Source organism: Pogona vitticeps, chromosome 9, assembly GCF_051106095.1.
Source record: "Pogona vitticeps strain Pit_001003342236 chromosome 9, PviZW2.1, whole genome shotgun sequence".
Classification (NCBI taxonomy): domain Eukaryota; kingdom Metazoa; phylum Chordata; class Lepidosauria; order Squamata; family Agamidae; genus Pogona; species Pogona vitticeps.
Window position 1 is genome coordinate 4908669 of NC_135791.1, and position 26402 is coordinate 4935070.

The following is a 26402-nucleotide window of genomic DNA, read 5'->3' on the forward strand; positions in this document are numbered from 1 at the left end:
ACCACCACTTAAATGTAGAATCAATATTCTGTTGTTTTTTCCACCACACCCTAAATGGATAGACGTGAGTTCAAATTTAGTCACTAATATGGATGGAGATCATACTTGGAGTGTGGTCTGTACCACACAGAGGCTGAAACCATGCTGCTTTTGTGTCCACTGATAGTGCACTGATAGGAGGATTTTATTCTCTGGTGAACTTCTGAGCACAGGCTTTGCGGGAATGCTCAAGGTTCAGTTGTCAGAAGCCAAACAAAGTCATCATTTCCCTTCTCCATACAAGAACTGCATAAACTGTTTCTAGCATTCAGGCTTCAGTGGCATTCTGCAATTCAAACTGAACCTCTGGCTTTGTTTTCCTGCATAACAGTTTTGAAATTCAACTTTTAAAAGTATGTTAAGAAGGGGGGGAAAAGCACCCACAAGTACTGGTGAATTTGTAGAGCAATGGTTTTAAGCACCATCTCGCCAAATCCAGGGCTTTTATATGTTTCTTTTCTTAAAGTGCTGTAAATCTAACAGCATCTGTAATTGAGGTGATAGAAGAGAAAATAAATTGAAATGCTTTACAAGCTAATTCAAGTGAGCAGAATTTTCCTTGAGATGAGTCCCCAGATGACACTTTTACTTCCCCCAAATAATGTGTTTACACAGTGTGTGTGCAATTTTAACATAGTGAGGGGGCATTTGTTTAGTGTATTTCCAGCCAGTCATCATCATCCCACTTTTGTTCTTCTTTCAATGGAGGATCTGTAAAGCTTCTGACAGAACATGTAACAAGCCTCAGTCCACTGTCTCATTTGAATATGGGAAAATGTCATTTCTGCAAACCTCATTTTGATCCAAGACCATTTGGATAAAAATAGGAAAATGTGGATTGTTAACAAGTTATTTCATTTCCATGCAAAACTGGGACTCATTGGCCTGGATTATTGTCATGCAAAACCATGCTTAAGGTTACATTCAATTTAATCTGAAGCATGCAAAGTACTGCTGGAACAAGTGATTTCAAGAAACAATTGGGGGGGGACTTTATGAGATGTGTTGGTGCTCTGGGAAGGACATGGGCTGTCCAGCTCAACCCAGTGTTCAGCTAAGCCTCTGTATCTAAGGAAATCAAGATGTGCAGGCGCAGGGACCAATTTGTGATCTTCTGGGCCATCACGGGCCAACCAGCTGCTTTCCAAAATGAAAGTTACCAGGGGTCTGCTTCCAATTTCATCATCACCAGTTCTGAACAGTGGGAGAGAAAACAAGATGCAGCAGGTCCTGTGTAGGGCTGGCCATGTGTCCTCTTTTTAGGGAGGCCAGTTTCCCATTTGAAGACCTGCTAGACTACAGTCCTCATTTTGACAGTGGTCTACATTTGAAGGGTTATGTACAACCTGAATCTAATTTAATAAAAAAAAAAAGAACCAACAGGCAATAGATCTTGGACCTTGAAGTTGCCCATTTACAGTGCCCGGCTCCTAGACAGCAGGATGCACAGGCATAGTGATCACATGGGAACTGTCTTCCCTGCTCAGGTGCAATATACCATAGCTCCCGTTTGTATTATAAGAATCCTTTCTCATTTTGCATCTTTCTTTTGGTGGGTGGGGTTGGGTGGGTGGGTGGGTAGGTAGGTAGGTAGGTAGGTAGGTAGGTTGGTTGGTTTTTATCCTGCCTTTCTCTATAAATGGGGACAGCATACAAAAAATTGAAATCAACAGTTACAACAAATTTTGAGACTAAAAACTACAATATATACATGTGTAAAGCAGTTGCCTCCTGGCTCCCCAAATAGCCATTCAAAAGATGTACATTTTCAGGTAAGGGTGGAAGGAAGGAAGAGGCCAACCACAACTCCCTCTATCTGTACAGAAATGTTAGTATATGTAGCATTATGCATATTTGTGTTCTCTTTTGCCTTCCTTCAGGTGATGCATGGTCTCCCTTTTGCTGCTGTATAAATGGCCACCCTCTCCATAACCTGTTTTAAAAGGAGAGTTGTTGCTTCTGGAGCTTCCATGATTGACAAGTCTCCATATTTTTTTTCCTGGCTGATGGTATCAGGAAGGACTTGGAGAGCGGGCAAAAGAAACTCACACAGGCTGCATGGTTCCCACATTGCCTCACTTCAAATGCAGGTCCTAGCAATTTCTAAAGCTTTGTCATTCAGAGGACATTTCCAGGAATTCAGGGCACCAGTCCATGGAAAATGGTGGTTCTGATTTCTCGGAAGCAGTGAAATCTTCTTTGGCTTTTTGTCCAAACATCAGAGGAGCGTTCCAAGTTCTGAACCTTCTCCCTCAAATATGTCTAGCACTTGGATAGCTCTTCCAACATTCAGACTAAAACTGCAGAGGAAATTTGTCACCCCTGCAAAATTGGAGTCAGCAGCCTGCACTGGGACAGCTATTTTTGATTGGAGTTGTGGAATGACTTCAGACAATGCCGTCTTCTTTCCTGAGTGAGGAGCTTTAGGGAAAAGAGCAATTTCAAACTAGTGGACCTATTGAAACTAGCATTGCTTGAAAGGCCTCCTAGGTTGACTTTAGAACACTGTCCTTCTCAGGAGCTGGCATATTCAGAGTCTTGTGAGACCTTCATGGAAAAGGACGGACACAGATGACCTGGCATTAAGGAAGACATCATAGTCTAGATCCATTTGGTAGATCCTACAAGAGTAGACCAACTGAATCAGTTATTACATAACTTCCACTGATTCAACAGATGTTATCTAGTAGGAGCTACCAAAGTGAATCAGGCCTGTGAAAGAGGAGGGGGGCATGAGGTCCTGACTGTAAGCTTGCTAAAAGTTGTTGATGCCCTTTTGCAGGGCCCCTTGTTCCACATGAAACTTGTGAGATTAGGGGAAACCTGTGGTTATTTCCAGGAGTGAAGAATTTACACTGAAATATTTTGAGGGAACCATCTGTACCATAGTTCCATGAGGTGGCAGAAATAACAGGATACCAGAATGTGATGAAGACCAAAATCCCCTTTTCCCGATCATACCAGGTGGTGGTTATTGAAAATGAAACCCAGAACATCTAGAATACAAAATGTTTCCAAGTTCCTGTCCTATGCAAACACAGCTAAGTTCAACCCAGTTTCCAAAGATGGCAGGCAGTTTGAGTCTAGGCCGTATGGTGATGAGCAAATGGCGGCTCTCCAGTTGTTATCCAGCTGCAACTGAGTCAGCCCTGAATCAACCCTAGCCAGCACAGATGAGAGTGAATTGCAGCCAGACAACATCTGGAGGGCTGCCCTTTGCCCAATCCTGTTGTATGTTCTTGTTAGGTTGTGTATAAACTCCAGATATGAATTAACACCACCAGCCCCGTAGTTCTATTTCTTTAAAAAAGAATTGACTGAGAACAGTTTTAACATGAAACCTTGGAGTTGTACATCATGGCATCAGCCTTGCCCTTAGCAGAAGCTGCTTCTGTTTACTAGCAGCCTCCGTTCCTTTGACTTGTTTAAGTGTTTTCTTGTAGAGCTGCCAGACATTTAAAAACCAAGTGTGTCTCTGAAGAATAATGGGCCAGAGGTAACCTCTTTAAAGAAAGGGCTTCTTTAAAAAAAAGCCTGAGAATGCTGCTTCCCCAGACAGTAAGAAACTCATTAATCTTGTAGCTGATAAACATATATATATATGTAGAGAGAGAGAGAGAGAGAGAGAGAGACATTATTGAATGGAATCTGTCCCCAACCACCAGGAAACTGAATCAATGCAAATCCTCTTACTAAATTTTCATGCTGACACAGTGTCTAGCATTTCAGCAGCCAAAGCAAATTGTCAGCACAAACAATGAAATCACAATCGGTTTGTTAGAAGTGTAAATTGGTGTCATTTATTCATTTATTTGTTGGGGGAGAGAGAGAGAAGGGGAAGGTGTTGCCTTGTGTTGCGTTGTAGGGTGATGTGCACTCTCTAGCATACTTCTACACTGCAGAGATCTGCTTCATTAGCTGCGAAATTTCATTGGCACCTCTGTGGGTGGCTTCAAGAAATTCAGAGCAGCTGCTGAACTTCTGTCATGTAGCCACGGATGGCATGGAGAAATTGAATGGAGCTCCTGGGTAATGTCCCACCCCACACTGCTCTGTGGGAAGAGAAGACACCTCCTCTTTGGAGGTACATATAACAGGTGTAGCTCTAGGACAATGGGCCAGTTTTTTAGCTTCAGATATGTTTGTGGGACTCACTAACCACTGACCCCAAAGAATAAGCCTGGAAAGAAAAATTAAAATATGAATGGTTTGGATATCCGTTTCCAATTGGGTTTGGTTTGTTTGGTTCGATTTCTGGGGCTTTGGGGGTGTTACTTGAAAACCATCACTCTTGAGCCCTATGGAGAGATTACCTTTGGAGAAAATCCACCCCACGGAAAGGAGTGTTCTAGCAACACCCACTCCCTTGTCATTTCTATCACTTGTCTACACTGAGGGGGTGAGGAGTCTGAAGAGAGAAAACTTTGCTGCCCATGGGGGTTCTCCACATGATTCTGGTCCCTGTAAAATCAGGGTCAAAAGGGGAGAGCATCCATGGGTAACAGAGCCCTACCACCATCCCTCTGCACTCATCACCCTCTCTTTGTAGATGTGTAATGAAAGAGGAGAAGGAGGAAACAGGGTTACACTGTTCCCTTCTATGTACGGTGAATGTACTCAGATTATAATACCCGGATAGGTCTATGGAGGCTTGCAGAAACTAATATGGCTTGGGTGTAAAAATAGAAACGAAAGGTGGTTGGGACTTCTGAGTGGTCTGGATACCTTCTCACAAATAAACTGGCCCTTCATCAGAAAACCTTTTTGCAGGAACAGCTTGAGTACAAAATGACTGCAAAGGACATGTACCTCCTGTAGAAACTACCATGGATTCTCTCCAGAGGTCAACAGCCTTTGCTGATATTGTTGCTTAAATGTGTTCCTGAACTTTTTTTAAAAAAAATTCTCTGTCTCTGTCAACATTGTCAAGGTTGGCTTTCGAAGTTAGCATCACAGGAGAGGGTGTGATGGGGGGGGGGGGGGAGAGGGGTTAGGAAAGATGGAACCAAAAAGTGTTTGCTGAAGTTCGTAGTTGAGGGGGCGCCATTGAAACTCAAAAGGATAAATGGTCCTTTTTTCTTACTACAAGTGCCAGGATAAGACAGGATGAGCAAATCCAGTCTTCGTTGTCTGAAAAAGGAAACTTCTCCCCTTTCTCTTTGGAAGCAGGTGGATAAAAAGTGAAACTGACAACAGAGTAGGGCATGTGAGAAACAGAATGTAGGACATTGTGAGGGGATTGTGGCAGACAGGTCAGCTGAAGTGAAATCTACCAGAATCTGAGACTCAACCTTTTGAACTGCACAAAACTGTTCTCTCAGGGTCACCAGACACATTTTTGATGACCCTGTAGATAAAATATGGCTGGCTGTCCTAATTCCTCAATCCTTTTTCTGTCAACTGGAATAGTTCTCACTGCTTCCTGCATTTGTCCTATATTGTCTGTTGGGGCTGAAAGACAACTGGGTGAAATGATCTTTTAGAGGAGCAAATCAATGGTGACACTAAAAGTCTCTTCAGATTTACTATGCCCATTCTGAATAAAATGCAGATGGCTAAGCATTCCCAAGATTACAACTGCCCTGGGTCTGTATGTGGGTGTGTGGGTGTTAACTGTTTCCTCTCCTATTGCAGTTCCTAGTCTCCTCCAATGGATACCAGTATGATATTGCCTCCTGAAGTAGCCAGAGTTTGTTGGTGGTGGTGGTGGTGGTGGTGGTGATACAGACACTGGATATTCCACAAGGTTCAGGATCCAGCCGGCTCTTTCTCAGTGGCCACAGGCCATATTTGAACCCCTTCCCCAGCCCCTGTGCCCACCACAGATGCTGTGAAAATGCTATGGCAACTGTGGAGGCTCCCTATGGTGCTGGAAGTTGCCCGAGTGTTTCCTCAAGGCCCCTCTTCCCTTGAATGCCTCCTTCCTTTCCACCACAGGAAAGAGGAAATAGGATTATTATTTTTATGGTTGTGGCCAAATTTGGAGGTGGACTTCTAGTGGTAGCGATAGCCATAGCAGCAGCCAATGAAATGGGGGTGTAAAAAGGGAGGGTCACATCCTGGAGATGTTTTCTGTCCTGATCTCCCCCCCACCCCACCGCCGCCTTTCTATCCTGATACCACAGATTCCCAAGTTCTGAGTCTCCCTTGAGATCAAAACCACTGGGTCCTAACAGAGGGAATGAAAGATAATGTCTACTTTGATTCCTACCTCAAAACTCCTTAATCAGAAGCATAACATTCGGTATTCAGGAGCCTAATGTTCTGTATTCCTTGCTTTCATTCTCCTGTAAACCATCAAGTGTACCAATGGCATTAAGCAGAGAAACAATGTGGCTTTGTTATATTGGCACCCTTCATCTTTTTCTCCCTTTTCCTATTTATGCAGCGGGGTTATCGCTAATTCAACAGAACCCATCCCCATGCCACTACATTCCCTGTCTGTTCACTGGAACTGTAAGGATGAGGCTAGCCATTGGGATCTTTCTCCCTGGTGTTTCCTTAACATTGGAGAAAAGGAAACCATAAGGCATGATCAGTAGGCCCCCCAAAAGAGGTGTTGGAATGTCTTCATGCATGCACCGAATTGTAGCAGGACTTGTTCAAGTAAAGTAGCTGAAAAACAAATGTGCCCCACACGGGGAAGTTAAGTGCCTATGAAAGATCTGGCCCATGCGGACGTGGTCCTCCTAAGATAGCTCCTGAAGCAGTTGTGTAATTTCTTTGCATGGATCTGTTTGGTGCACTGGACATTCCATGCAAGTTGCTTAGGGGGAAAAGGCTCAGATACAGGTGATACTTGACTCCTGAAAATGTGTGGTTAAATGAATAATTTGGAGTCTGGTTATAGGGATGGACCATATGTAGGGATCATACGGGCACAGACAGATGTATAGGCATGCAAAAGAATACCTTTGAAGGCCTTTGTTTGGTTGTGCAAGTTGGAATGGGGCCTTTCATCCCAAAGGCAGAAGTGGAATGCTTGGGTGAGGGGATTATACGTTTTGCACTGGGAGGGGTAGACCATGAATAGGAAAGCTAATGGAGATGCAGCAGAAGTATATGTTTTCCAGAATGCCTGGCTTAAGAGTGTGGTGCTTGCAAAGTGCTATCTGATTTATGAAACATATTCAGTCATAGAGGTATTTTTATTTTCAGATTTCCTATTTGTGCTTGAGGGTTGTACATCTCACATGTAAGAAAAATAAGTATACACACAGTACAAGCAGAAGCAGTATAATGTTCATTGGATGCATGGCCCACCTGAGCAACTGTAAGAAGGCTGCTTTCCATATCAGATGTCTTTTAGACATGCATCTAGACTTTTGTGTGTGTGTCCAAGAGCAATGTGTGAAAATGGAAGCGATGTAAAACATGAAGGTGATAAAACTGGCCTGTCCTTGGCCTTCTGAAACCAGGCAGGGGAGTTGTCTTGCCAAGAGAGCTAGATGCGTTGGGTATACAGAGGCCTAACAGGAGAGCTGTACAAGAAATAACTACAGCTAAACAATAGGTCTTGTGTTCGCCTTAGCAGTGCGCTGACATCACCTCTTCCTGTTCTCTTTCAATGCTGGGGCTACCATGAAAAATAATTGGGTGCAATCCTGAGTACAAGTACGGGAGGTTGCATACTTATGGAGTGTGCCACGAAGGCAAGTTCAAGGGCCACGATCGGCCATGGCTCCCTCTTATGTATTTATTTCATGCCAAGTCCTTTTCTCACTGTATCCTCTGGAGTGGGCCTTTCTGTTTCTATTTGCTGTTGACACCCAGCTTCAGAAATTCTTCAAGTCTGTCTGTCTGTTTGTGTGTGTGTGTGTGTGTGTGTGTGTGTGTGTGTGTGTGTGTGTGTGTGTGTGTGTGTGTGAGAGAGAGAGAGAGAGAGAGAGAGAGAGAGAGAGAGAGACCTAGTTAGCTTGGTCATAATGGGAATGAGGCATGCTCATGTGTGTTTCCATGCGCTATTGCTTTTGCATTCATTGTTAAGAACTTTTACATTTCCTTTCACTCACCTCCCCACCCAGTGCAACTCGGGAGAATTCAGCCTCATCATTTTCAACCACATCATGATGGAAGGCGCGTGGGCGGGTAGGAGGAATGCAAGAAACACAGAATGAAAGTCTAATGATGGTGCATGATGTTCATGAAGTAGACATTCTTTGCGTGTGTGTGTTTGTTTACCATGACTTTGAAAGAAAACTGGAGTATGCCGTTGAAACCAATGTATTCGCTCCAGATGCATTCCATTCTGATTAGATCCATGCCATTTTTAAATATTCATTTCCTGAGTTGCTATAGTTTGAAGGTGTAGTAAAGGATGTTGGCTTAGAGATGGTTGTTGGTGGGTGGGTGATAATCTTGATATGACAGACTTTTCCCTTTTTTCCACCTTAATGGAAATGATGGTTCCTTTGCAGGTTTTCCACATTCAGACTAAATTACCTGTTTCAAAACACCCTGTCCTCTTCTCCCCTCATCTCCCCATACACTTTTGATGCCATACTCTGCTACTTTATTTCCTCATTCGTTTATGCAGCTGTGCCTCTCATTACCATCTGCAGGCTGGTGGGTGATGGGCTTTTATGAATATTCTGTTTCATTCCACAGGTGTCCTTTTTTTTTTCTTAGCTGGCTCTGGAAATGTGACCTTGATTTATTTGTTTGTTTTATTTGTTTGGCGAAGTGAAGGAAGGCAGGGTTGTTGTTTGTAAAGCCAGGGAGGAGACGTGGAAAGCTGTATCACTGGCAGGGGTTGTGATGCCACCCAAATTGAACTGGGACAGTTGCTATTATACAACCAGCAAAAGAGGGCAGGGGGAAAAGAATGAAACACGCGCACAGGTTTAATGCATTCCAACTTAAATGTTCTCATTTTATCTCCGCATCCACCGACGCCAAGACAGTTGATATTAAAAGAAAGAAAGAAAGAAAGAAATCATTTTTGTGTTCTATCCTATCTCTGTATATGGTGTTTTTTTGCTTTGTAGTAACACAGGTTGGTGCATCCCAGGGACATAACATGTGTCCGGACCCTGGGATTCCAGATCAAGGCAAAAGAATAGGCAGTGATTTCAGGTAAGGATGAATGTTTCTGCTTTTTCTCCAACCCAACTTTTGTTTGCTGTTTCCCCCCAGATTTCTCAGGCTCCCCAGAGACCAAAGGGCTTGGTCATATGTTTGTCTTCCTCCCATTTTATTAGAAAATCGTATTTGGGACTGACTCAGGGAAGTCCTTCTGCACATTGCACAGCATTCATCATTGTCACAAGGCTGATATGAGCTGAAATTGATTTTTAAATAGTTAGTCACGTTGATTCATTTGCCAAAAGATCCTTAAAATTTGTGGAAGATTCTGGCACGGATTTTGCTCAGGTTTGACCCAAAGTGTTGGCCACTGAATGAGCCATTCAAGCTCTAATTTTGTGGAGGTTCTCCTGTGATTCATGACCTTTTTAGTGAAGAATTCCTAACAAAATCTGAAGAACATGCAGGATTGCCTGCCACAGAATCTGAAAGCCACATATGGTTCTTCCAAAGGGTCTTGCATCTCAAGCAGGCCTGAACTTGCCTGATTGCATCTATTGTTTTCAGTACAATAGGCAACAAGAAAACTCTTTGCAACTTTCAATTACAACTGCCTTTTTAGTCCATCTTTGCCCCTGCTGTTGGAACAGGGAACCTGCTAAACATTCTGTCTCTTGAGGTAGTAAAGAAAAGAGGCAAGATGCATATGTATATATGTCAACTCATAGTCAATGTAGACTTGATGTTAAGGTTTTCCATAGGCATGATCATAAAGAGAACACCTTCCATGTGAATTCTTAGGATGCCCACAGATGGATATATGATATCTGTCTTAGGCTCTCTCACTTTACATTTCATTTTCAGACCTTCTCTTTTTTTTTTTCTAGCCCTATTCAGGAATTATGAAATCTGACAGTCTCAGCCAACTTATCATGGAATGTCCCACTGCTCTTCTCTCTGTCTTTGATTTATTTGCATGATCACCACCAAATCTTAAGTGTTCCTGCTTGCATGTAGACCTACACATGAGCACCAACATAGATTTTCCATAATTCTTGCATGTATGTAGAATCTACATGTGAACACCTCTTCAGACTTAGCAGGGATTACATAAAGAAAACAACCAAGGGGAGGCAGGACTAAGTGCTTCCCTCTATGTGTGTTTCTGCAGTGCCTGAATTCTTTTCCACCTCCCTCCCTCCCTGTCCTTTCAGTTTTGTTTTAGAGGTGCCACTCTAACCATAGTGAGAAGCTATTCCTTCCAATGTGAGCTGTCCACAAAGGGTTGAAAACAGATTTAGACCCAAGTCTCTCAGGCTAGACTCTGGCTGTTGCATAGTCAAGTTCCCCGGGCCACACAGCCAGATGACTCTTGATCAACAACAGTGATATCAAGCACCACTGTTACATGTGTGAATTGAATAGTCACAGCAGACCACAGATGATAACCAGCGCTCACATCTTGCCTTAGCACAGTAGTTCCCAACCTTGGGTCCCCAGGTGTTCTTGGACTAAAAACCCCAGAAGTCTTCACCACTAGCTGGGCTGGCCTAGGATTTCTGGCAGTTGGTAGGCTGAGAACGCCTGGGGATCCAACGTTGGGAAGCACTGCCTTAGTATATGTAGAATCAGTTCACCCATGCTCCTGGCGATCAGAAACCAAGGGACAAAGCAGTGTGTGTCAAACAGCCTTGGTTCCCTCCCACCTCCACAACCATGGGACTTACTTCCCACCATCACTTGCTAATAGCTTGATTTTTGTATGAAGGTAGCAAATTGGATGCGCCATGATGGATAAATGAGTGGGGAAAGGGTTTTGGGGAGGGAGAGCTTAGATCAATATTTAATTTTCCTTCTCTGTCGGCTGCAGCCTGGCTTGCTAAAAATGTATTTCCATTTTCACCCCTAGCCCGTCTACTCACTCCTGAACTCTGGGCTGGAACCAAAGAAATAATGATGTCCAAGTGGAGTAGGGAGATGAACAGATGCCACTTGCCAGAATCATTAACAGGCCCAGTTCTTCTGCTATGTGGAACATCCAAAACTCCTTGATATGGATGCAAACCATTAGTCCAGCTTGCTGCATTGTTCCCCAGAAAACACTGGGCGGGGGGGGGGCTGTCCCAGAACTTGGTCCTACTGGCTGGGCACGTGGCAATTGGGGATTGTAATCCAAAACAGGGACACGGCTAAGCCCTGCATCTGCCACTGTATAAGCTTCTCTAGGGTGTGGTGGGCTGGTTGATGCGTTGCAAATAGAGATGGGCACAAATTGGCAGTTTGTGCCGGTTCAGGAGGTAGCCGAACAGGTATTCTGCGGTTTGTTGCCCAGCCACCTCCGGCGGGTGCCCGCTCAGGGTCAACAGAGCAGGGAAGCCAGGGTGCTACTTCTAAGTGGGTGCCTGCTGGAGGGGTTGGGGCTTGGAACTGTGGGACAGCTGTTCGGCTGTCATCTGTACTGCCCAACCAGTGGTCTGTATCCATCTCTACTTGCAAAGCAATTTGTCACCCTTTATTATTCCTGAAATATTTTATGTCAGTGTTTTTCAACAGGCTAAAATAATACAAATATTTAGAACTGGAGCAAAAACACCTTTCCAAATCATCCCAAATCTCTTCCCTCTGAAATGTGGCAGGTACCTTTAAAAGTTACTCTACATTCTCCTGAGATTCACAATGCAATCCTTTTTGAATGCACTCAGAGGTAAATCCCGTTGAATTCAATGGGATTAACTTCCAGATGTGCATGCTGGACTGCAGTGTAAAACAGTCGTGAAAATGAATGTGCTGAGGGGAAAACCTGAGGCATTAAGAATGGAATATTCTGACAGCAATTTTTTCACGTCCGTGGATCACCTACAGTTATGATCTGACTGTCTGGATAGCCATCAATCTTTTAATATGCAGCTTGTTGTTTTCACAGACTCTGCATTCTAGATTTCTAGATGAGAGTCAATGTTGTATGGTTTTGACTGACACTGATTTTTCTGTTTGTTTGTTTTTCCTTTTTGGGGGCATTTGGAAAGTTTTAGCCTTTGCAATAGTTTCCTCCTTCTTTTCTAGGTGCAGTAGAGCTAAACGTTCATCCAGTAGCCTCCACAATGAGGAGCACTGGGCCTTGCAGAGAAGTGACATAGTGGTGAATTCTGGAGTGCAGGTGCCCGTAGCCATAAGGAAACTCAAGAAATGCAAGTTAGATTGATCTGTAACAAGAAATGAGCCCTAGCAGTTTTTGTTTCTCCTCCTAGGAGCAGATCTTTTGTCAAGTGAACAGCTCTCAATTGCCCACCCAAGACCAAGCCACTCCCAAACATTTGGCATTGTAACAGGGATAGCTTGCAACAACTTAGAAAAGCCACTTCTATCTCAGCTGCCATGAGGATTGCATCCAAACTCAAAGAAGTGGGGAGGGGCAGATGATATGTACCGTAATTCCTGATAATCAGGACTCCCAGGGCTTTGACCCCTTTGAGCCACTGGCTTCACTACACCATTTCTGCAGTCAGTAGCCAACCCCTCACACACCAGAAACCAGAAGCCACGAATCTGATTTCTACCTTCCTGGCAAGGATGCAAATTCCCAGGCTGAAAATGGCATCCTTTCTATCTTCCAGGTTAGGTTCGAGTGTCCAGTTCACCTGCAACGAAGGCTATGATTTGCAAGGCTCCAAAAGCATCACGTGCAAGAAGCTGAGTGGGATGATAGCAGCCTGGAGTGACCAGAGGCCGGTGTGTCGAGGTGAGACCTGGACCCATGCCGTGTCGAAGCTTCCGAGTTCTGCAGAAAATTGGTTTCAATTTCCACCTTCTAGGGGGTTCATTATAAGCGAGGAAAGCTGGGGTAGGAAAAATGATGTTTCTATGAACTGTCAGAAACACACCCTGTAGGAAGTAATATGTCAGTCACCTCCTTGCTGAGTGCCTTGGCTGGGCATTCATTCTCCAACATGTATAACCTCCAAAAGACTGGTGTAATTCTTTCTTGTTTATTCTTTGGAACTCAAACTTCTCAAACATGTTACCTGGGACTTGTCTGCTTTATGGCGGGACATCTCTTCTCAGTATCCTAGGTCTTATTTTGGCTGGGGCAAGTATGAGCAAAGTGTATAAAGTCTTCCAAACACCAAGCATATTAGCATCACAGTTCTACCACTTGAACTGGGTCAAATATTTGGTGACCTTCCGGATCCAAAGACCAAGACTTGTAGTTTCCCAAGTGAGTTATTCTTTGTCAAAACTAGAAGAAAAGGCAGGGTTATCGGCATGTGAGTAGCACAGGGTAGATATTTGGTGGGTGAGGATGATCATTAGGACTTCCTTTTCATTTCAGCTTCAGTTTCCGTTCCCTGTGTTGCCATGATTTGTTTCTTAATTTATGGCATTTAAATCCCACCACTCTTCCTAACCTTTCCTCCTCACCCCACCCCAGGAGGTTAGATGGGCTAGAAGAAAGAGCAGCTTGCACAGCATCATCCGGGAAGTCTTTTAGCAGCGTGGGGACGAGAACCTGCATCTTCCAAGTCTTAGTCCAGCATCCTAACCACTGCACCGCATCGTCTGCTCAGCTGGTTTTCTCCTAGTTAGGCTACTTGTCAGGCCCGTATAGCCGTGCTCAGCACCTCTCACTGGGAGAAAGGTGGTTTAGAAATGAAACAAAACAACAAATACAGGCAGAAAGCTTTTGTGTCCCATTTGAAAAAGGCAGACTCTTTCTCTCTTGGGCTTGCAAGACAGGGGAGGTTCGCTTAGAAAGGAGGACAAGCAGGATGTGATTGTGCTGAAGGATATGGCCAGGAGGCAAATGCCAGACCTTGGAGATTCTGGGTTCTCCTTTTCCACTTACAGCTCTCAAGAATTCCCCCAGTGGCCTTGTTGACTGGGAATTAAAGTTACTGTACAAAATGTCATTTTTCCAAGCTCTGTGCCTTCCACAGCATTTTGTGATGGTCCAAAATGACACACAGTACACTACTGCATGTCTCCATCATAAATGTTCTTTTAAAGCACCATAGACTTTAAAAAAAAATCTCACCCTTTTGTTTGTAAGATCTTTTGCTTAGCATTGGGAATTAGGTTGGCGTTATGTTAAATATATAGCATTTAGGGTAAACATTTCTGTATTCTTGTTTGATTGTTTGTTTACCTGCCCGTATGCACATGTGGGCCTCTTCTAGACAGCTCCATGCTGCACAGGGTGGACAGAGCGGACCCTTTCTTTAGCTCTTACCCTCCCTGTTCTTGTCAGTTTAGGTTCTATCGATGTATCAAGACATTGTGATAAGGAATTGTAAGGATCTGATGAGATTGAGTCAACTTGTACCCTATGACGGAGGAAGTTGCTTGAGAAAAGTGACCATACTGGGCCATATGTTAAATCCCGGCCCCTATAAAAACACCCAGGCTGAGCATGCAAGAGGGCTCTGTGTCTAGGGCTGTGGTGACAGTGCCCCACAACATTTACTGAACACACCGCGAGAAAAGTGGAGGTATCTACCACGCATGCCCCTTTGTGGCTGCATGTTGGGTACCAGATCAAAAGAGATGTTCAATCAACCTGTGGCACACCCTGACACAGTATGAAGCAATGGCCTCCTGCTTGGATTCCTTAAAGAAGAATTAGACAGATTCATGGAAAATGAGCCTGTTAGTGGCTAACAGTCATGCAGCCATCAACTCTCCATTCTGAGAGCTATCATCCAAAAAAAGTAACTTTCCCTGTGGTTGTACGGGGCACATGCTTCACATGCAATCTTTGGTGCAATCCTTGACATTCCTAGATCAGACTGGGAAAGGGCCCCACAGGAAATCGAAGAGAGTTCAGGCATTGGAAAGGCTGACATTGTGAACACACTTACAGGGGAGGCTTGTGTCACCGGGTCATGCTCTTCGCCCTTTCTGGATCTGTTGAGAGGAAAGGCTGTGTTCACATGGAGACTCGGCGAGCAAACATGTGCCCAGCTTTTCCCATCATTCTTACTCATGTGTAGAGCCTATGTGAACAGAACATTTCAGCTCTTCAAATCAAAGCAATGTGAAGAATGTGGTGGGCAAGGGGGTTGCTGCCTCTAAGCACTCCGCCATTAGCGTGTCCATGGTGCCATTATGTGTAACGACCAAAGAGAGCTACTGTCAGTACTGCATGGCGCTACGCAGACAACTGTGATCAGACTCAGTAGAAGGAGACTCCCTATGTACCTCCTCATGCTGAAAAAGACTCTGAAAGCAATTCCTCATATGTTTCCTCTCAAACCAGTCTTTGGCGAATCTGAAGCCTAATCCAAAGTGAGCTTTGATTCTGGCATCTGAGCTGACAGATTTCCCCAGGAGCACTGGAGAGAGAGAGAGAGTTCTCCCTCTCTAAATATGTTCCTCTTATCTCCTCCTCCTCCTCCTTCTCCCCCCCATCTCCTCCTCTCCCCACCTCTGTGTGTGTGTGTTTTATTCAAAATGTTTTTCAGAAGGACTGCCCCCTCCACTGTCCCAGAGTCTTTGGAAAAATTAAGCTTAATGCAGCTGCCTTCTATTAAATATTAACTATGTTGGGGATAGATGAGGCCTCCAGGCTGAGTATGGGTGAAAGAAGCTGCCACCCCATCTCACTATGGGGAAACCACACAGATTTAATGGAGTTGCCAAGAATCTGCTTATCAGCCAGTACCGGGTGCCTGCTTCTTCCTCTCTCTCTCTTTCTCTTTGATAGAAACGTATTCCCTCCAGCTTGAGATGTCTATATATGCGCACAACCTGTTCCAAACCACTTTATTCCTTCTACAGAGGCAGGATTCAATGGACAATCTGATACGTTTCTCTTGGCCATTTAGAATTCCAGTTCAGGTTAATATTGATTCCACGTGTGATGTGTAAGAAAAAGAAATGCTTCTGCATTTCTAACCCTTTGGCTAGGAAGTAAGAAACGTTCGATTACTGGTGAATAATTGCTCTAGGATTCAACCATAAAATGCTGGACTATAATCTGGATTTTTTTTTTTAATCGCATCATAATTTTAATACTTAGAAACCATTTGATTTATTTTGATTGTGAGAATTTGCCAGACAGTCCTATACATTTCCACTGAAAGAATGCCAAGTTTATTTCAACAGGGCTTACTCTTGTAACTGTGTAAAAGACTGAAACCTCCTGGACTATGTTAATAAAGGGAGCAGGGAGGAAAAAAAGATCCTTAGTTCCGAAAGATTCTCCCTGACCCTCAATATTTGCTGATTTGCTTGAACGAAGAGCTTGTTCTGGTTTTCATGGCTAAATATTCCTTGAACTGATCACACTGCACAAGCCAGGTGTTTTAAGCATCTTCTGTCATTGTTGTTACTTTACATGAGGACGTAGAAGGTGTGGCCCTCCAGTTGTTCTTGGACTACAGCTCCCCTCCCTATTACCTAAGGGTGATGGGTGTTGTACTGCAACAACATCTGAAAGGCGGTGCCTTCTCCACTCTTGTTCCCCATGGAACTGTAAGTGTGAGCACATTCTTCCTTAGATTCATCCAAATATATTCCAATCTGTAACCCAGCAGCTTGAACCCAGCCTGGCAGCCCTGCATTAAGGTCTACCGGATGCTTGACTGTCCTTTTGTTTCCAGTTGGTTTACTTAGTCTCAGGCAGGAAGAAATATGGCAGGCGTGTGCTGATCCCCAGTGACTCTCCATACATGGCTAAGAGAGACTTGTTTCTGTTAGCTGTCCATTATGTACTTATGGAAACATCCAGTTGAAGAGAAGTAAGAAATACATTGTTTGCATTTCTGTGTAGGCATACCAAATTTACATTTTTGGAAGGCAAAGATGAAGTGGGATCTAAATTCTTAGAAGTCTGTGGTGCATTTTGCAGGAAAAAAGCATCATAACTTGTAACTCCTTTGTTATGGAGTTAGATATGAAAAACTGAAGATTAGTGGTGAAGAACTGCATGCATTGCATTTAGTCAGTGGCAAAGAAGTACCTGCATTTAAAATATATATGTACAGTATATTTACGAGCTTTACGAGCGCTCCGTTTGACGATGAAATCACCTAACGATGTTTTTACGATTGCAAAAGCGATCACAAAACGATGTTCCCTATGGGGGAATTTCACTTTGCGATGATCGGTTCCCTGCTTCGGTAACCGATCATCGCAAAGCAATGATTTTTGCACAGCTGATCGGCAGTTTCAAAATGGCCGCCGGGTGAAAAATATGGCTGCCAGCTGTTTTCTGGGACGGATTCCTCGCTGCACGGGCAACGAAAATGGCCGCGCTATGGAGGATCTTCACTGGACGGTGAGTTTGAAGCCCATAGGAACACATTAATTGGGTTTTAATGCGTTTCTATGGGCTTTTTAAAATCGCATGATGACGTTTTCGTTCGACAGTGATTTTGCTGGAACGAATTAACGTCATCATGCAAGGCACCACTGTATTGCATACTTCAAAAGCTGTGGTAAAAAAATCCTGGGAAAATGGGCCTAAAAACTCTTTTTGTATAGAGAAGTTATGTGCCCCCATAACTTGAAATACACATAGAAAATTTCTTATGTCTCGAAAAACATGCCCACTAATATGTAGAAATATGTACAGATTTGATGTAGATGTGCAAATTAAGATGGGGGGGAGGAATTAACCATTTCAAATGCCTAAACTGAACCTGATAAATTCTCCTCTCCCTACTTTCCATGCGTTCCAGTGTGTTGGTTGTGTGATTCCTAAGACTTGATATACAGTAAGAAAAGTCTTCCAGCAAATTCCCGCCACACATGCTTCTTCCTTTTTCTTCTTTTTCCCCACCTCCACAGCTAGGATGTGTGATACGTATCTCCGAGGCCCCAGTGGTGTTATCACATCACCCAACTATCCTGTCCAGTACGATAACAATGCCTACTGTGTGTGGGTGATAACGGCAGTCAATCCAGCCAAGGTAGGAATATATGCCCTCTCTGGGGGAATCTGATCGGGGGGGGGGGTGTTGTTTCAGATTATGGGAAGAGAAAAAACATTTGCCAGTATCAAGATTAGAGATCAAGGACTGCACTGCAGGGATCAGAAAATTGTATGGCTAAAATGTCACTACAGGGTCAATGATGGGTCAGTCTACAGAATGCAATCAAGCAAAGATTTTACTTGGATGTGGGAATGGTTTCAGGTCATTAACAAGGCGAGCAATTGAGAACAGGGAGGTAGGAAGCAAGAAATAACATGGCTTGTAGCACTGACAAAGAGAGACTGCAGAACGATACTTAAGGTAAAGGTTCCCCTTGAAAATTTTGTCCAGTCGTGTCCGACTCTAGGGGGCGGTGCTCATCCCCGTTTTCAAGCCATAGAGCCAGCGTTTTGTCTGAAGGCAGTTTCCGTGGTCACGTGGTCAGTGCGACTAGACACGGAATGCCATGACCTTCCCACCGTAGTGGTCCCTATTTATCGGCTCACATTTTTACATGCTTTTGAACTGCTAGGTTGGCAGGAGCCGAGACATGCAAAGGGAGCTCACTCTGTTGTGTGGATTTGATCTTACAGCTGCTGGTCTTCTGACCCTGCAGCACAGAGGCTTCTGCGGTTTAACCCACAGCGCTACCACATCCCTTTTAGAACTATACTTACCAAGTAAGAAAAGATGGGGACTTTGTGTTTAGCCAGGAAGTATTTACAGAAATTGCTGACGAATCAGAGAGAAGATTCACAAGCAGTTTATAGGAAGAGGAGGGTGGAAACTTATGAAAGAAACTGAAGTGTCTCAGAAAGCATTAAAGTGGGATGGTTAAAACAGAGTCCTCCAGATATTTGTTTGATTGTGACACCCAACATTTCCTCATCACAAACTAAAGTGAGGTGTCATCAAACACATTTGGAGGGCTTCACTTCTGGGTTTGGATTACAACCACATTTGTCCCAGATGTACAGTTAGGCAAAATCTTCTGAGGGATTTGAAATGACTTGTGCAAAAATATACTGTGGAAAGTCATATTTCCTGTGTTTCCAGATTACTTTCTACGTAAGGTATTGAGCCCTTTTTATCTGAAGCTGGCAGCTGCTGGCTGTTATGTTCTCTTGTCCCTGTTACTCCTCTGAACTGCAAGGGATCTCCTCCATTCCCCATTTTCTGTTGTTCACTTCTCCATGCCTTCATCCAGCATCCACCTTAGATGCCCTCTGCAGCAACTATCCGCTTTCTGGGAATATTACTTTTGATCTCCAAAGAAGTAACAGGTTAATGGTCCTTATGGCCAAGAAGACATGCTTCCAAACTCCTCTATTGCTGTCCTGTTGTGCATCTAACCTCCTTATTTTATTTTTATTGTTGAAGGAATGGATCATTTATTAAATAATACATATGCTGTATAGGTGCTTTTACTGGTAGATGGAAGTGGAAAGGTGCACTAGACTGCTGAGCAAAAAGACTTTAGCAATAAAATACTCTGCTCTCCTGACAGATTCCTAGGCCTCTGCTCTCTGAACGATATGTTCAGTTCAAACTTATATTGATGGGTTTCACATAACTGCAGCTGAGCCCACTTCTTACTACGGAGCTTGTTCCTATTAACAAAAGATGTTGTTCCACAGTCGAAGTCTGATGTCTTTCCCCCATGTTTCAATAGCTGACAATGTTCCTTGACGTCCCGTGGGCTTCTCTTCCCAGACATATGAGGAAAGGTAGGGGAAAAGAGAGAGACAATGAGAGAGAAGGTGGAAAACAAATCAATTCCTTTTAGCGTTTGACTCCTGTCACAAGAATCTGCAGAGACTGCAAAAAGAGTAATACATGACACGGTGAAGCATGGCATGCACATAAGGGAGAGGGAGGGTAGACAGAGAGGATTCAGTGGTAGGTAGGAAGCTCAGACTTTTCCCATGATAGATGGCATCACAAGGAGGGGGAGGGAGGGATGCAAATGTCAGAGATGTTGTAGATCTATCTCATATATATTAATCCAACGATTGTCTCAACTAGAGCAGACCCATTAATGGATCAATCTTTAATGGCTATTGGAGTGGGGGAAACATGCAAATGAAACACATAAATCCTACTGATTCAGTGGGCAAAATCCTCTGGGTGTAAATAGAAACCTGTGTAATCCAGATTAGATAAAAACTGCACAGTCCCAAGGCGCCCCCAGAAGAAGGGAATGGAAAGCCACTTCTGTATACTCACTACCTAGAAAACCCCAGAAAGGGTCATCGTAAGTCAGAACCAACTTGATGGCACACGGTTGTTGTTATTGTGCACATTTGTGTGTTGTGTGTCTTTGTGTGTTTGTGTCTCTCTGTGTGTGACAAGGTAAACCTACAACTGAGGTAGTCATACTGTGTCCTACATTCTGCCTTGGACACCCTGTTAAGACGGCTATAAGCCGGTTACAACTTAATGGCAAATAGCAACTTATATGGGAGTTCTGGTGTAACCCCTGGAAGCTGATCTACGGAGCATTTCAAGATTGGATGCAGCCGCACAGGAGAAGACCCTCCGGTGTTCTGATTCCACATAAGGTGTTCCATGTGCTCAAAGAGGACCAGATTTGGAAGTCTTAAAGGGTTGGAGCTGAGTAATTTACACATTACTTGACACCCACTAATCCTCCCCCACTACAACCCATTACTCCCCTCCCCAGCCTAACCCACTGCCTCTCCCCCACTCAAAAAAAAAAAGAGCCTTAAACAGAAACACCCCACAGATGCCCTCCAAAGTCTGATTTTCCATTTTAATGCTGTTTAAATTTTCTCATTTTCAAATGGGGACAGATGTCATTGGGGGGATAGAAAATGGGAAGGGTGCAAACCCTGAAACCCTTCAGAGATGCCTGCCCCTGTTCCAGAGGTTTTATGAGATGGACATATAACTGGATTTAGGACAGTCTGGACTCTGAACCTCAGCAACACTTAGCTGCAGTAGTCTGAACATTTCCTTAGCTATTGAGCATCTGTTTACAGCAACGCCATAGCAGAGAACGGAGCCCACTCGAAACCTCACAAGCTGCGCATCACTTGGTTTCTCTCTCTGTTTGTGTGCCTGTGTGTGTGTGTCTTTTTAAACGGAACTTCATGTCACCCATTTATCCATATTTGCCAGGAGGTTTCTTCTTATTTAACGACTCATTGAATAATTTGCAATCTTAAACTAAAAGCAAAAGCAAAACTAGGGCAAGGAAAAAGGGCTAGAAAGGGAGGAAGGAAGAAAAGGAATACATAAATAATTCCTGGATTCCAGAAACTTGTTTCTCTACAACAAGGTTATGGTCTACAGTGTAATTAGTTATTTAATTAGGGTCAGACTTGTTAAAATGAGGCTTATTTGAGTGGCTGCTTTAACTAATGATGTGTGTCATTTGACAACCCTTTGTTCTTTATATTAATATTAATTAAGCTATTTCATCAGTACATGCTTTTTAATAATATTTTTGATACATGGCAGAGGTGAATTCCTTGGGTTATATATATATACACTGTATACCTGTGTCTTATTCAGCTGTCTGGATCTGTGTCCTGCTGAGCAGGCGAGAAAATGGTATTAGGATGGTTCTTGCTAGCCATAGCTCACAGACAGCTTACAGCTAATGGGTTTTATTTAACATGTTAAAATCATTGTTGTTACAGTTTGTGCCATCAAGGTGCCTCTGACTTAGAGCAACCCTATAAATGAGTGACCTTGAAAATGTCCTCTCCTCAGCTGCCCTGCTCAGCTCTTGTAAACTCAACCCTGTGGCTTCCTTTAGGGAATTAATCTGTCTCATATTTGTCTTCCTCTTGTCCTGCTGCTTCCCACCTTTCCCAACTTTATTGTCTATTCCAGAAAATCCGTCCTTCTCATGATGTGTCCAAAGTAGGACATCCTCAGTTTCAACATTTTTTGCCTCCAGAGAGAGAGCAGGCTTGATTTGATCGAGGACCCACATCTTCATCTTTCTGGCAGTCCAGGGTGTCCACAGAGCTCTCCTCCAGCACCATCTATTGCGTTAGTTAGGAGGAAAAGACACTGTTGCATTTAATCTTTGAGGAACATTGGAGGTCAAGTTAGTATCACATTAAAATACTGCTTTCAGTATGTTATTTTTCAAAACCAAAGGATTAGCTGCTTCAGTGCCTTTCCTTCCCATTTAACTTATAATAGCTGTAATGTTGCTGCCTTAAATAAAGCAGGTTATTTTCAACTGCTGAGCCCATGACACGTGGGGTGGGAAGTGCATAACATTTATGTTCCCCATTTCACCTTTCTGAGCCTCATGTTCCTTCCATCTGCAGTACGACGGAGGTTATGAATTTTCAAAAAACAAGCTAAACTGAGAGTCTCCTCCATCCAAATTCAATAGATACGGTTGGTTCCACCATGGAGAGGAATGCATTGTCCGTGCTTGACATATGTCTGTTAAAAAATGTTTTTTAAAAAAATGAAAAGCCTGTCAGAGAAGAGGATCCAGTGATGGCAGTTGTTATTCAGCAGTAACACAGAGGAAAAGGCAGAGATCCAAGCTCAAGTTTTTAAGCGCTGAGCCTGGATGTATGAAGCTGGCAGTTTGGGCTTCTCCCCCATTTAACCTATATTTTTATCTCACGTTTATCTCACGTTCTTCTGCTCTGAGAAATTTGCAAATGCCAATTAACTCTTATAAAAAGTGAACTGAAATGAAAGTCTGACCGCTCCCCAGTTGACGTGATGCCAGTCTTGCTCCTGCATTTGACCTCTGTGGGACAGGATCTTCTTGACAGAGAAGAATATCTATCAATTTCTCTGAACATGTGAACCTCAAAGGCTTTTGCTTAAATGCTGCAGAAGAAAACTGAAATTTCAATTCACCTGCACTGTCCAGATATCATACATAGAGTTGTTTTCATCATGGAGAGGACCATGTTATACTTGTCTGTTGTATCTGCATAGTAATAATAGTAATAGTAATAGTAATAGTAATAGTAATAGTAATAGTAATAGTAATAGTAATAGTAGGGTGGAAATCCTCCTCCTCCTCCTCCTCCTCCTCATCATCATCATCATAGAACTGCAGGGCACCCTATGGATCATAGAGTCCAGCTCCTGTGTAGGAGGTACATTGGAGGATCAAACTCTCAAACTCTGGCTCAACAACCAGATACTTAAACCACTGAACTATCCAACAATCCTAAATCTGACAAGCCTATCAGATGTTTACGTTTGAGGTGAGAACCCTAATTGATGAATCACATAAGACTCTTCCATATGGAGAATTTGTTCTCCTTAAAATACTGTGTTCTCCCTTGATGTTACTGGTGTTTTTTCACCATTCACATAACTTGCCCCTTATCTTGGTCATCTAGCACTCTTCCAGATTGTTTTGTTCCTCTTGAGAAGGGTGCTTATTTGTAGCATTGCTAAAATAAACAGAGGCACACTTGTCTTTCCTATCTATTGTAGATGCTCGTTGTGAAAGCACCTGTTGAGAAGTTTTCTTCTGGTACTCGAGAAGCACACACAGATCCAGGAAGAGAAGCAGATTTCTAAAAACGTTCTTAACATTTCTTACAAGTAGCTTGTATAGAGAAGAGACAGGGGTTTTTAAAGTTAAGTTTGGAAGCCAGTCTCAGTAATCCTTTTTCTTTGAAACCGGGGGGGGGGGGGGGGGGGGAGAGATACAGATAGATTCCCTGTCTAGCAAAGCCCATGTTTAAATACATCAGGATTCAAACCCAGACTTTTAAAGAGTCAGGAATTCAAAGTTCTCAGTCTGAATGATTGAAATCTTGTCAGTTTCAATTTCTTCCAAATTCATTTCCTTTTTTCCTTCTCTCCCCCCCCCCTTTTTTTTAAACTTTCAAATTCCTTTCATCATGAATATCAAGAAACTTGGACATTTTGGAACAGATTTTTGAAAACAATGGAGTGAAACAAAATTCTCCCCCATCCCTAGTCCTCATCCAATAAGCCTCCTTCGTTTCTGGAAGGGGACATCTTGAATCCTTTCTAGCCTGCAGCTGGCCATGCTCACTGGGGGTGTTCTAAGAATGCCCTCACTGACAAATAAGCTCTCCAGATACACAGATCCCTCTGCAAATCTCATAAGCAGGACATAAGTGGTGGTGGTGGGGAAACACCTTCTTTTGCCAAAAGCACAATATAATAATATAATATAATATAATGTATTGTCATTGTAAGTATATACACAGTATACCATACAACGAAATTCACAGACACCCAGAGACCAGACACATGTGTTCCTTGTTAAATAGTATTCTGAAGCACATCACCCATGAACCGTAAGCTGTAGCTTGTTGTCGGCTTTAACCTCATGGCGTTGTGAGGGCCATGATAGCATCTGAGTTCCCTTCCAGTGCAAAAGGTCCTCTGAGTCCCCATCGATCTTCTCCACCTTTTCTTAACTATTCTAGTCTCTCCACTTGCTCCCTCTGTATTCCACAGCAGTGACCGAGGTGTTATGTAGGTTACCCCCTCTTCTGTCTGCTGCTCGCACAGGCATTTCTAATGACTCTGAGAGACATAATTTCTCAGGACCCTTCATGCACTGACGAGTTTCATAGCCAAAAAATTGCAAAGACGGGAGGCATCACTGCATATGCAGCAACACACATAATCAGAGGACTTTCACTGTCTTTAAAGTATGGCTTCCAAACTACCATGTAAAATTTTATCAGCCTCTCCTCCAGTAAAAATCAGATGTCATTTGCTCCTTGATTAAATCTTCTTGGAGCAAAACGTGGTGCTGCAGTGTGCTCAAGCCAGTGGCAGGGAGAAAGCTTGAGCAGAAAATTCAAGGGGCAGTTGTCTTAAAGCAGTATTAGTGTGGTGATGGTCACATTTTATATGTTTGTGACTGGCAACCAAAGGGCCCCAGCCTGTCATCCATGTCTTTCACTGCAATACTGTGAACTGCTTTTACACACATATGTGTATTTATACCACCACCCCTTTTCCCCTGCGAGCTTCCGCCTTAATCTTTACAAGTGCTGTTTGGGTGAGAGAGATTGCCCCAGTGCCCCCACCTCCAGGTGAATTTCGTGAACCAGTGAGGACTTGCATCTGGATTTACCAGTTCCATATCTAGCAACGTAAGCATTCATATCTGTGAAGATTCTCAGTCATCCAGTCATCTGGAAGCTGAGTCATAGCAACTCAACTTACTTACTTCTTATTAGTTTGAAACATATAGATAATCCCTCACTCAACAGGGGTGGAGGTTTTAGATACAATCTGTCTCCTATTTATCATGCTGCCCTTTCATCCATCCACAGAAAGATCAGGACCACATCCACCAGAAAGATGACCATTAACGACTGTTAACGGCCGGTGACAATGGGCGGAGAAGGACTGCAGAAGTGGGATTATCCCTCACCCCCCTTTGTCCTTTGTCCATCTAAGGAGCCTATTCAGACCAGGGGGAAGTGAAACCAAGGTGGAGGAGATATTAGGAGTCTCCTCCCAACTCTCCTCAGACTGAAGAAGCTACTTGGATGAGTAGTTGAGTTTCAACCTAATAAGAAAGAAGCCCAGTTGCCATGACTAAGCTTCCAGATTAACCATGCTTGGTTCTCACTGCAGTCCTTCTTTTATTTTCATCCTTTCTTTCTGAGGAGCTGCCTGGTGCTGAAGGTTCTTTAAACATTTTTCTGAAAATCCTCTGGGGTCTTTCCAACATGTAGATAACAACGTCCCTTTTCCATCCATCCATCCATCACTCATTTTATGTCAGAACTTGCTTCTGAAGACCAGCATCTCACCCCTTCTTCAAGGAGCCTAGGTCAGCACCACTCCATGAAGTAGGCCACACTGACTGGCCAAGCTTGATGCATTAATCATATTGACTATGTTGAGACAATTGCTGAGAATACGGCTGATACATAATTACATGCATAGCTTATATATGTTTAAGGCAAAATTAATTAAGCCAACTCCTGGAGCAGTCAAAGGTAACCATTGTGTAACACCATACAGACCTTTACACCATATGTTCATTGTTACAAGACCTGCATGAGATAGTCCATACCATAAGATTACAGCTTCCCTAAGGTCCACTTAGTTAGCTTTATGGGTCAGAAATGTTTGGACGTGGGTATCTTGTATCCCAGCTCTAGTCACTACTTGACATTAGCTCCCTTCTCTGTAGCCCTATTCAAGCATTATACAGCTGATGTTGAATGCACCATTCGTTCAGCGTGTGAGAAGGGAAACGAGAAGGATGAGTCTGAAAATATAAGCTTCTTTACACATAGAGAAACAACGCATGAGCAAACTAGGTTCTTGCTTTCTGGGAGAGACATCATGAGAATGGGAACCTCTTTATTTCAGAGTCATGGGTCCTCACATAAAGAATGAGACACCACAGGAGGCAGAGCTAGGTGTGTTTCCTTCCTTGTGCGCTGAGTAAACCAGATA

The 26402-nt window shown here is 43.4% G+C and overlaps 1 protein-coding gene across 4 annotated transcripts in view; it reads left to right on the forward strand.

Annotated features, from left to right (window-relative positions):
• The window catches only part of CSMD2 (CUB and Sushi multiple domains 2), a 533934-nt gene that overhangs the window by 290493 nt on the left and 217039 nt on the right, over window positions 1-26402 (forward strand). For 3 of the 4 annotated variants that reach the window (XM_078379919.1, XM_078379918.1, XM_020800093.3), the window contains exons 8-10: window positions 9027-9114; window positions 12678-12802; window positions 17851-17972. The exons of the other annotated variant lie outside the window; for it this stretch is intronic. In XM_078379919.1, the coding sequence (XP_078236045.1) occupies window positions 9027-9114; window positions 12678-12802; window positions 17851-17972 (335 nt within the window). The remainder of the gene's footprint in view (window positions 1-9026; window positions 9115-12677; window positions 12803-17850; window positions 17973-26402) is intronic. 4 annotated transcript variants of the gene reach the window in all.